The sequence below is a fragment of the Malaya genurostris genome, chromosome 3 (assembly GCF_030247185.1).
Source record: "Malaya genurostris strain Urasoe2022 chromosome 3, Malgen_1.1, whole genome shotgun sequence".
Lineage (NCBI taxonomy): Eukaryota > Metazoa > Arthropoda > Insecta > Diptera > Culicidae > Malaya > Malaya genurostris.
In genome coordinates, this window is record NC_080572.1 from 160,545,255 (window position 1) to 160,557,411 (window position 12,157).

The 12,157-nt window shown below is 35.0% G+C and overlaps 1 protein-coding gene across 2 annotated transcripts; it reads right to left on the reverse strand.

The window, feature by feature from the left end:
• Nucleotides 1-6,141: 6,141 nt before the first annotated feature.
• Nucleotides 6,142-11,762, reverse strand: LOC131438431 (uncharacterized). Of its 2 annotated transcripts, none has more exons than XM_058608447.1 (3): nucleotides 9,584-11,407; nucleotides 7,199-7,363; nucleotides 6,142-7,132 (listed from the first exon to the last, which is right to left on the reverse strand). In XM_058608447.1, the coding sequence occupies exons 1-3, from the start codon at nucleotides 9,726-9,728 to the stop codon at nucleotides 6,657-6,659; spliced, it is 786 nt and encodes a 261-aa protein (XP_058464430.1). In that variant the 5' UTR covers nucleotides 9,729-11,407; the 3' UTR covers nucleotides 6,142-6,656. The 2 variants fall into 2 exon arrangements, with proteins under 2 accessions (XP_058464430.1, XP_058464431.1); XM_058608448.1 differs by lacking the exon at nucleotides 9,584-11,407 and adding an exon at nucleotides 11,415-11,762 and having other exon boundaries at nucleotides 6,144-7,132.
• Nucleotides 11,763-12,157: the final 395 nt, after the last annotated feature.

Genomic DNA, 12,157 nt, shown 5'->3' on the forward strand with positions numbered 1-12,157 from the left:
TAGAATAGAGCAGATGTGGAGATGTGGATAACAGATAACTCAGCTGTTTTTCAACGAAAAGGTGAATCTAACATTGACAGCAAATGGAGAAAAACATGAATGAATGTTTCGACTGTGGTTTCAATTATCGATAATATCGATGAACTGTTGGTTTAACATTTGAAGGTATGCATTTTTTTTCACTATGCCTTTATATCCACTGAATAAATTGACATTAAAAGAGTTTCGCCCTCTTTCGATTTATTTACTTCTATACTCCCTGTGTGAATTATGAGTTTCTACGACTAAGACAGATCTGTGGGTAATTTCATTGTTTCATTTACTATTTCTAGTAGTAAAAAGTACAAAAACCATCTTTAACAACGAACATAAATACAGTTTCGCCCTGCCTTTCTAGCAAATGAAGTATCGCCTTGTTTGTTGGTATGGAGCACGGAGGGCGAAACTTACGTATAGTTCTTTGAGATTAAGATTGAGATTTTTGTAGAATCAGAATTTCTAATGCAAAATGTTATAGTATTAAATGCAAAGCAAAACATTCGGATTGTTTACTTTTGTATGATCCGCCTTTCTTTGAAAAACAGCTGAACTGACATCATTCGTTTCCCACTCAGTATGCGATTATATTTTGTTGATCGTTGAGCGTGTGTTGAACGGCATACTACACGAAATAATCGTTCAATTTTCTGGAATGGTTTGTTGTTGTTTTTACTCCTACAAAAATAAGTGTGAAAATTAGGTGTTACCTTAATAAAGAAAGAAAATTTGTTGTTATTCTACGTGATGTACAAGTATTGTACACATATGTGGTTTTAGTTTAAAAAAAAAACGTGTTTAATCCACCTAACAGTGAGATGATACCTTTTTTTATCATCCGCATGAGTTTTTTGCATGAATATTCTCCGGTGTTTTAGTTCTCATGACATTATTTTGAAGACGAAAAATGAGTTACACTATTTTAAATTCGTTTGACATATCAGCTTCTTGTAGCTCAGGAACCAGAAGTCGAATCCAGGCTTTGTTTGAAAGCACTTCTCGTATGAATCTGAGTTTTTAGAAAATGGTTGAATCATCTCCGAGAAAATTGAGTGAAATTATTTTCCACACAAGCATTTGCTGACCTCGACGAACTGATTCGAATGGTATATGGGTGTTATGTTCTTCCAGCATTCATTATTGTCAGTAGATTAAATCAATATAAATATGCAATTCTTTTTAACTCGAAAATGCTGCCTTCTTGGCCATCATCTGATTTACATATGTCGTATTCGAACGATTATGTTGCCAAAAACGTTCTTAATCCACCTATCAGTGAGATGTTACCTTTTTTTTATCATCCGCATGTGTTTTTTGCATGAATATTCTTCGGTGTTTTAGTTCGCATGACATTATTTTAATGATATTCAAGCGTCAATTTAAAGTTCTATTCACTCATTACCCTGTAATGTTGAAACTGCAAATCGGATCGAATTTTAATCTAAACGTGTAATAATCGATTGAACCTTCCATGAGATGTCGAAATAGATTCCATTTTAGAGCTTACGGTTATTCACGGTACTACCAGAACCAGTATCAAGAACCAGCATAACCGAAAATGATTCGTATGGCCATAAATTAATATAACGTATAAATTCCAATAGTTTTGAGTCCAACTTTGAAGCTTTTTCGGAGTGTCATCTTCTATATCGGTATGAATTTTAAAAACTCATCACCCTGCAATTCCAGAATCGGATAAAATTCATTAATTTTGTATGGGACCATAAATCCCTTAATTTGAATTTTTGTAGTTGACATTTGATTTGGACTTTTTTGAGAAAACGATTGAGCTTTGAGAAACGATTCGATACTGGAACCGGAATTCTAAAATCGGTGTAGCCGAAGTCAGTTATATCCACCTCAAGAGCTGTATAGTTTACATTTGATTCAAACTGTTTGAAAATTTGTGTAGACATCTTTGAGAAATCGTAGAATTCGCACTACGATGTGTTGTTGGGTACCTTCCGAATCGAAAACTGAATACCGCAAAAACTGAGATAAGTTCTTGGTGACGGGGAGACCTTTCATTTGCGACTAGTTTGATCAAAATCGATCCAGCCATCTCTGAGATCTCGACCTCTTTGTTGACAACACACATACAGACACACACACATACACACACGGACATTTGCTCAGTTCGTCGAGCTGAATCGAATGGTGTATACCATTCGGCCCTCCGGGTTTCGGAAGATTTTTCTAAAGTTTGAGCGAATTCTATACCTATTTCTTATATTTATAAAATCCTGCTTTAATCCATCTAGTGGTGTTATGATGCTTTTCTCAAATTACTCATAACATCATTCTCAAAAACAATTATTCATTGAATAGAAATTGGGAAGTTTGTTAGAACTTAATCTAACAAACTCAACAAATTTTGTTTACCCTGTAATTCCGGAACCGGAAGTCCGTATGAAGCTGTAAGACTTTTACTTTGAACCTAAACGTTTGTGAAAATCGATTTGATCATCTTGAAAAAAAAGTGAGATCCTTTTTGCATTTTTTAATCACCATTCCAATTCCGGAAGACCGGTTTCTGCATATATAAGTTAATTTAAACAGCATAAATCAGCAGCAGACAACATGTAGTAGGATTATTATTATTATTATTATTTATATTATTATTATTATTATTATTATTATTATTATTATTATTATTATTATTATTATTATTATTTTTATTATTATTATTATTATTATTATTATTATTATTATTATTATTATTATTATTATTATTATTATTATTATTATTATTATTATTGAAATCACTACACCACCGACAATTTCCGAAGTTTTTTCCACTTATTTTATTAAACTAACACTACATACCTGTACAATACTTCTACTTCACGTAGAATAACAACAAATCTTCTTTCTATATAAAGGTAACACCTAGATTTCACACTATTTTTGCAAGAGAAAAAACAACAACAAACCGTTCCATCAAACTGAACGAATATTTCGTGCAGTTTGTCGTTCAATAAGCGCTCAACGACCAACAAAATAGAACCGCCTGCTGATAGGGTGACATATCAACGGCAGCCATTCAAGATCTAGAAATCTTAACAAAACCTGTTGATGATTTTGTAGCATATTTAACAGAAAAACTAGAAAAACTTGTAACTCATGACTATATAAAAAAAAACAAGCTCAATTTTTGAAAGACACGATATCTTCATTAACTGAAGGAGAAGTAGTTGTAATTCGTGATATTTCCGAGATTGTTCATTCGTTTTTCAAGATGCTGTTCAAAGTCAATGATGATCCAGCAATAATTTATACATTTGTAATATATTATAAAGAATCAGACACGATTAAAAATTTGGGTTTTGTTATAATATCAGAAGTCTTGAAGCATGACACAATTGCTGCGCAAGACAGCAATAACAAATAAATATAAAAAAGGCAATTTTTGTATCGGACAGCAGGTTTTCAATATGAATATTGAAAAAATTTCGCAAGCCTCTGTAAATTTAAAACAAAATACAACATTGATTCGGAGTGACATTTCTTCGCAACCTCGCACGGTAAGGGACCATGTGATGCAATCGGTGGAACCACAGATAAAAGATATATAGGCTAAAATATGAACTGTGTGTAAAATTTGCTCAACCAGCGCAGCGAGCACTTGCAGATGTCACCACAATCGACACGAGGTGCCACCACGATTTGAGTGCCGCTTTCACTGAGCAACAATTTTGGGTGCAACATTCACTTCAGGCTAGATTTTTGTTTTGCTGTTGGTTAAAATAACAAGTTTTTTTCTTGTTTTATTCCGATCGAATTCTCGTGTGATTTATGCGACATGGAAATAAAAATGTCTTTAACACTTTGGGAAATCGTGTGATAACTGTTGAAATTGTTGTAGTTTGTAGTGTAGTGTGTAGTTGTATTTTTATAACAGGCAGGAGGATTTTGTTATCGTTCCGGAACGTAGTGGAACGTTTTCAAAGATCGTTGCGAACAGCCGAGTAGGTGGCAGTAGTGTTTTCAACATATAGCAAATTTGAAATTTACACAGGATTTTGAAAAATTTTGTTCGAGTCTGTATATCTGTTATCTGTGGTGAAATATTGAACGAATGGCAACAAGAGCTAGATTGGCAAGAGAACATGAACATTCAATACCAAATGCGAAAGTTTATACAATTAGGATTCTGGGGCCTTGGTATTGTTTATGGAAAACCGCACCTAATTTATAAAAAATGTGTATTTTTATAAACCAGCGATTTTTTTCGATTTTGTTTTCAAAATATTTCGAAAACAGCTACTCGCATCGTCTTGATGTTAGGGAATAATTTATTCATAATTTCATGAGGATTACAAAAATAATAAATTTGGCGATGCAGAACTCAGACTAGTTTAAAAAAGGGCGTATTTTTGTGAAATATCCAGTTTCTCTATTTAGTTCCTCATATGTCTCGAAAATGACTGCATTTAGGAAGTAGCTTCCTATGAGTTTTTCCATTGAACGTAGCTTGAAAAATAATATTTCATTGCTCAAATACATTTATTCATATAAAAACATCGTTTTTCGAAATTTGTTAAGAAATTTTTCCTCGCGAAACTTTTTTATTTATCATCTCTCCAACTTTCTAAAACATTTATTAGTTTCCTTGTAACTTGACGTTTTTTTGTGATATAAAATTTTAAAAAATCGTATGGTAGAAGAACTGAGATTTTTGAAAAATAAATTTTATTTTTGATTTCACGAAAAATCGAAAGATATTTTTAATGTATAATTTTTGTAGCTATAATTGTTTGAAAATAATGTGACTAATAACACATACGCCGTTTTCATAAATTAGTCTTAAGTAAAAAAATCTCTAGACCAGTGAAAAATACTTCATTTGCTATAACGATCACACATGTAAAGTGCCTTGCGTATCCAAGGTGACCGTGCCAGAAATTTGTCAATTTTGGACGATTTGGCGTGGAATTGCTCATGTGCAACCATTTCTCCAACTTTCCATCTTTAAAATATTTTCGCGTTTCAGTATCATTCAATTCCAGGAGCTAATGCTAAGACTGTGTAAAGAATTGAAGCAATTTCCCCCAAATAACGCTTACTTTTACAAACCCGACATCGATAAGAATGCATGAATATGATGCAATATTATTGACAGATATCCAAACTTTTAATATGAATAATGAAATTTAGCAGTCCTGCCTTAATTCTGCTGGTGGTGCCATCTTTCGTAAATCGCTGAAACGTACTTCTAAACACAATGAAACGAAAATACTACCAAAACTGTCTACTGTATTCACATGCGTCGATTTATGTAAATACATAGATCGTTCTAGACTTTTTTGTTTCAGAGAAAGTTTTCACAATTTTCATCTGATTAATTTATCACCACTCTTTTGAATCATCTAATCTCGCTATCCTTATTTCCAGTTATGAAGGTAGATAGAAATTATCCGTTAAATGAATATTTAATTATCACGTCCCAATTCGCTTCAACACATAGATACAAACTCGAGAAATATAAACCAAGCGAGCAATTCTGATCATCGAAAGATTATCACCAGCATGTGTAATACGAAAATTGCAACACGAAGCTTAACAACGGATGAAATCATCCAATGATTTCAGTAATTATTGAGAATCTTTTTTTTTTTTTGAAAAGCTTGGAATAGTATAAATGCTTTCATTTCATATTTCAGTGTCACTACTCAAGTAGTCACTTTTGTACATGAAAACAAAATGAGAAATACAATTTCTTCGCAAAATCACAAGCCAGTCAAAAGCATTAAGTCTTCAGTTGACATCGAGAAAGGGACTAACAAATTCATTAAAAGTACATAACATCACTAAACGTTGAAATATTTCATAGACTTGCTAATTTTGGTGTACTGTTACGATTACTAATTTTATTTTTAGCAATGTTTAAGCCTGTCTCTATTTTTAGCAATGTCTAAGCTGGTTAACTTCATTGATTTGTTTTTTGCGTTCTGCTGGATCACACGAGAACTAACTTCTAACTTCTTCCTCACTTACGAAACTTGGATTTGAATATACCTTAACCATAAATAAATAACCAAAAAAACTAATGCAATAATCAAACGAATGGCGCAAAAGAAGATTTTATTCAACAGTGTGCACATGAAATCAATTTCAGATAAATATCACGACCTATTTAATAATTCACATCACATTTTTATTGCAATAATTTGTTTATTGGAACAAAACTGTTCAAGTCACATCGTCTTCACTTCTTTCTCAGTCATGGCGATATGCATCGTAAACTAATTAACTAGTATAATAATCATTAACTTTGGCTCACACTGAACAAAAACCAGTTACACATACGTTCTACATTCGGACTTCAGATTTGCACTATTCTAATAAATAACGGCGAGGTAAATTATTATTCATTATCAGCAGAACAACACTACGTCGCTTCGTCTAGCATAAACATGAAATTGCGATTGCGTTCAATGCGTCATTGTAATATTTTGGGACACAGTTCTGACAATCCTAAATTCGCAACAGTGTTGTCGAATCATCATAACAATCAAAGTGATTGTTTTTCACAACGCGTGGATTTGTTGCGTTAGACTCCCAATCGATATCAGGTTACTAGGTATCCACGTAAACTGTGCATCCAACATTGAGATTTCTTAGCCATTCACTATGCACAAACTTGAATTAATATTAGTCACTGAGAGACGATTTTCAGAATTCGTAACACACCACGTAAAATTTTCAGGTTCGCTTCTAGCACTTCCCGATTCGTTTATATGATCCATCACACCCTGGAGATTTGTAACCAAGTGCCTAGTTGATTGAGAACTTGTTTGGCTGCTCATACTAGAATGCACCGGAATGATGTAGATGCTGTCTAAACTTTTCTGAATAACAGATTCGTAACTGGGAGGTGCAAATAGACGGTATGAAGGTGCCGGAGTAGGTGGTACAGGCGTTTCCTCATCTGGTGGTTTGGGTGCAAGGCATTTACTGGTATCTGCACAGGCCATCACCACGAAAAATGATATCAATACCACCAATGTTGCAACGTACCACACTACAGTTATTATATCCATTGTGGGCGTCGCAGTGCTGAACCTTTTTCGCACTGGGGATCGAGTAGATGTTTCTACGAACAGAAAAATATCAACAGCATTAGTTTAATGATCAAACGTTTACCCAACAAATATATTACCTGCTACTACGAAATATTTAAAAGTAGAGCCTAACGGATAATTAAGCTCAGCAGATGTCACTGCAGTGTACGAACTATTATCCTCGTCAACATCGGACTCTTCAGAGAGAACGATTGCCAAGTATTGGTCGTCTGTGATGGCTGATGAACCCTTAACTAAGGCGACTAGAATTGAAATAAATACGATATATTAAACAATATCTGCATAGCACGACAACGAAGTTAAAATATTTTCACTTAAATTCTGCCGATAAGAAAATCCCACCGTAGAGATAACAACAACGTGAGACAAACCGATAATACATGGTACAACAGTTTTTGATGATTAAGATCGATGCAGTAATAGACCCTGATACGCACTGTCTACCGTCTAGTACAGATTTCAGATAACAAAACCTGCCCATCGACATGGACAGGTAAATAAAGCTCAAATATCCGGTTTTTATTTTTGATTACATTTTATCTATCTTTCATATGTTGGGTCAATTGTAACAATAAACTAACCAAAAAGTTGCAACGAGTTATTTCAAACAAAACATTTCCTAACTATCACTACACATCCGCAGTAAGGGATTATTAGGAAGTCATTGGGGATTATATCAAGGCTATAAGGTGGATAACCCAGCAATTCGATATTTTGCACGTTCAAAAAGTCATTTGTTTGATGCGTTGTGTAATAAGTCGCATGATCGTAATGGAGAATAGCGATTCGTTTTCCTCATTTTTTCCGAGAACTTCTGATAGACAAATAATTATGTACCACTCAGATTTGCTTATTCAAGGTTGCTCTAAGGGCGATATGTACGGTTTTTTCGAAGAAACAGGTGATCATTTACTTCGAAATACTCCTTGCACGAACAACTTTTGTTGGATATGGCTGGTCTTGGAACTCTTATGATGTCATGCACAGCATAAATATTTTCTGGCACAACAGCTGATTTTGGACGTCCCTCTCCAAATTATTTCTGGAGTACACGGCGACTATGATTAAATTTGGAAAACCTTCGAAGCACGGTGGCCCTCGAAGGAACTTTACTATCGAATGCAACTTGATCAGTGCACTGTTGTTGAGATAAATTACGTTGGAAGTCGTAATAAATCATATAACGAAAAATTTCTCGAGATAATTCCAGTTTTCGCAGAATAAAATTTTAAAACTCACTATAAATAGCACAGCTAGACTCGAATGACAAATTGTTCTGTGTACGCAAACAATTTAAAACACTCAAGTATACGACTTCTAGCTAAATTTGGCACACTTCGTTGCGCAATAATATTAAATTAAATGTAAATAAAACAAAACTACTTTCAATGAATTTAGTAGTTGCAATATTTCCAGCATGGCTAAGGTGACGAAAAGAAAAATAATGAAAGAAAAATAAGAATGCACTATTCAGGTCTTGTTGTAATATCCCCCCTTAAGAAAACATTGATATATTTCTAAATGTATTAATATATTTTCTACGAGAATGTGAGTATTTCATTGCAATACACCAGAGGAACATAATTTTCAATGATTCCGGTAGAAGTGAGGAAAATTGATTGATGCAAATACATACTCCAAAACGACCACATTCTCTGTTTTTTCGCTTGTCATTGACATAATGCCCCAGCATCAGTATAATATGCCTCAACAAATCAGTGGTATGCCCCACAACAAGAGACACAATATGCAATATGCCTCTTGGAATATCGATATAAAATAAAAGCAGAAAAGGATTATTTGCATCAGAAATTACTTGCGTAATCAACTAATAGAAATTAAGAAGCAACAATTTCGATCCTCCCAACGCTGATTTTGGTTGTAAAAGCTGCCTAATTTAATTTTCAGTTTTTTCATATTCTCCAGCAAACGACAACTGCCAAACTTGCGTAGCAGAAAGATAATACGAAAAGATAGTGTTAGCGACAAAACTTTTGCCTAACAAAGTCTTGAATGCTTAAAATAGGAAGGGTGGCGTTTTGGCCAGCAGGGCGCGCTTTATAATAATTTCTCCTATACGATACTGAGGTCAAATTTATGTATTGAAACAAGTGTTGCCATTACTCAAAACTTATCAAGCAACCCTCATACATGGTACCGGTTGTAACAATGGGCAATGGTTCTATACTCAGGGTCGGCTTTTCCACTATTTGCTCTGGAGGACTAACGACCGTTATTTACAACTATTACGAATCACAATCCAGAACGACATACAGAATAGGTTATGGTTCAATAAAAGGAAAAATATAATACCATTATCTCAATTTAAATCATTCATTGAAGGGATTTACATTCTTGGTTGGGGAAATGGGAATAAGGAAACGATGCGGCCGAACTGGAACCGATGGGGCCCATGCAGCTTGTTTAACGTGCAGAACGAACGAGAGTTTGGTATCTCATACCTGCGAGATTGATGCGAAACATTCCGCTGTAATTCGCTGGAGAATAAAGCCGTGCAGGGTCACAAAACACGCGTAGATTCCGGATACTCCTGCAACTGGAAAGGACGGCTCCATTTAGATGCTCGTATACGGCGGGAAAGCTCATCGGCTTAAGCGTCGGTGAGCGGGGGCCAGACTCAACCAGACCTCACCGGGATGTCCCTCCAAAACGTTCGCTTCCCTCGACCGCACACGTGTGACACGGCGATATCGTAGAGGGGCTTGCCGGCCACCAGCACCACTCGCACTCGAATGGTTGAATCACCACTAACTCCAAAAGATGGTCCTTACACGGGATGGCCGGATTCCCTTCAACGGTCAAAAAGTACGAACCGTCGGTTGTTTCCTTTACCCAATTAACAGCCGGCTGCACCCGGTGGATCCGCGATCTGGTCGTCTTCGTTCGCGTTGGCCTTCTCTTCCGTCGATAATGTTCACAGCACGTGGAAAAAAACATTATATCCACTTCCAAATTCCTCTCGACTTTTTGCGACCTAACACTTCCGCAGCTCACGACCGAATCTCGCTCTTTTCATCTTTCAAGCCTTATCTCCCTTCTCCTTCCTATTTTTTCTCGCTCTTTCGGATACACTGGTGTCGCGGGTTTGAAACGGTGAAATGCGCACCCATGATCATCGACGGGATGTGAGGATTAGGATAATAGGGTGTGTTTTCCAAAGGACATAGGCTAATTCATTTGATAATCCATTAATAACATATAACTAAGTAAAAATCAAATTCATTATTTAGTTACAAGAACCAAAATTAAACCTACATTCCTATTAAAGTAAGTCAAAAGAAAACGATATTATGTATGTTGATCTGTCGAAATTGTGACCGATTTATCAACACACGGTAGAGGTACTCTGACTAAATAAAAAACAAAACAGTTGCTCCTATGCCGAAAATAACAATAGGATATATGTAGCCAAATAAATGTTTCACCTTGATATGCAGTTTTAAAAGTACTTAATTTAACACTTGATAATTAAACATATTTTTACCAAAAAAAATATCTCGAATTTGTTATATCTACATATCGATGATTGCCCGGAACATGTTGCCCATGTATTTATGTATTTATATAGAGCAATTTTACAATGAAATAAACCCTAAACTAGAGACGTGGGACATATCTGTGGAGAAAAATAGTATTGTAGTTAAAACACAATTCATACATTGAAGGGATCACATTTCGTATTAAATAATACGGTTACCATATATCCTCGTAGCACCTGCTAATTGACTCCAATGCCATACAGAACACTATCGAGCACAGTTATTTGAAATCATGCAACACGAAAATGAAGAAGTATTCACCACAGTTATCTGGTGTCGTGTGGTTTATACGAGTCATAAATGCGTCAGACAAAGTTGTGATACCAAACCAAAAAAATGTTCGTTGTTTTCGTACAATTTTGATATGTAAAATTTAAAGTTTACACAGGCAAGCTGGAATTCATCTGTCCTTAAACAGTAATGAAAAAACGAATAGAGGAGAAACTTTTCATTAAAAGACGTCACATTCAGCATTAAAAACTATATTTTAACTGACCTAAATATTTTCGATTTCGATAATTTTTCAACTAGGGTTATTGTACTAATTGTCATCTCATTTGTAGAGACACCTCGTTATTTTGCGAATTATTGGACTTTCAATCACCGAATAGCAATGAAAACGGGTAGAACATCTTCATTTCGGCTCTAAGAAGCAATATCGCAGAAAAAAGAACCTATTTTCTTTCAACATTTTTCGATTGTTTTTTTTCTCACTTCGTAAGAGCATACTTACTTATTAAAAAAAGCAGATTAAAATTGATAAACCAGTTGATTTTACCCATTTTTCGAAATTCTGATTTAAAGTGAGTCAAATGTGTTTCACTCCAGTTGTTCATAAACACACATCTATAATTTCCCGCACTTCAGAAAAACGAATATTACTTCAGTCGTTATCACGATAATTAACTTTTGGATTTTCATTAACAACATCAGCAAACTCGCGTTTATTGAACGAATAACATTATTTGGTTAATCTTTTTTTGAACCAAACGGTTTTAGTATAAAAAGAGCTCTCACAATACAAGCCTTCGAACGCATAGATGCTGGAAAGAACTCAACATCCGAGAGACGACTAACTCTGGCAAATTTCGAATTCTTAATATTGCACTCATCCATCAGTTAGCGCATAGGCTAGAAAAAAAATGCGATAATTAGGATCTCACGAGCGGAAGCATTTGAGCATGTCCGATTGGCGTCGATGGGTTTGCACATTTCTCGTCGCAGTTCAGTTTTGTGTGATGCTTGAAAGCAGCTGACTGATTAAGGGAAAAATAAGGCTTGAGTGCACAAGTATCAATACCTGCATTTTTTACCTTTCGCTCATCCCTTCCTGAGATTACCTTTCGCAAGAACAAGTTACGGTTATAATGAACCCTTTTCTAGCATGTGTCGAACATTGAAAAACTGCTCCAATGTATTCGATTTTCATCTATCTCATAATACAATCAAACGATTGTTTCTAATTCACTTGTCAGA

What these genes read in the sequence shown, in the direction of transcription:
- LOC131438431 (XM_058608447.1), bottom strand. Translation starts at nt 9,728, where the DNA reads ATGAGCTTTCCCGCCGTATACGAGCATCTAAATGGAGCCGTCCTTTCC. An exon ending in GTTTCGCATCAATCTCGCAG is followed by an intron (nt 7,364 to 9,583) that starts GTATGAGATACC and finishes TTTCAATTCTAG; the next exon opens with TCGCCTTAGTTAAGGGTTCA. An exon ending in TAAATATTTCGTAGTAGCAG is followed by an intron (nt 7,133 to 7,198) that starts GTAATATATTTG and finishes TTCTGTTCGTAG; the next exon opens with AAACATCTACTCGATCCCCA.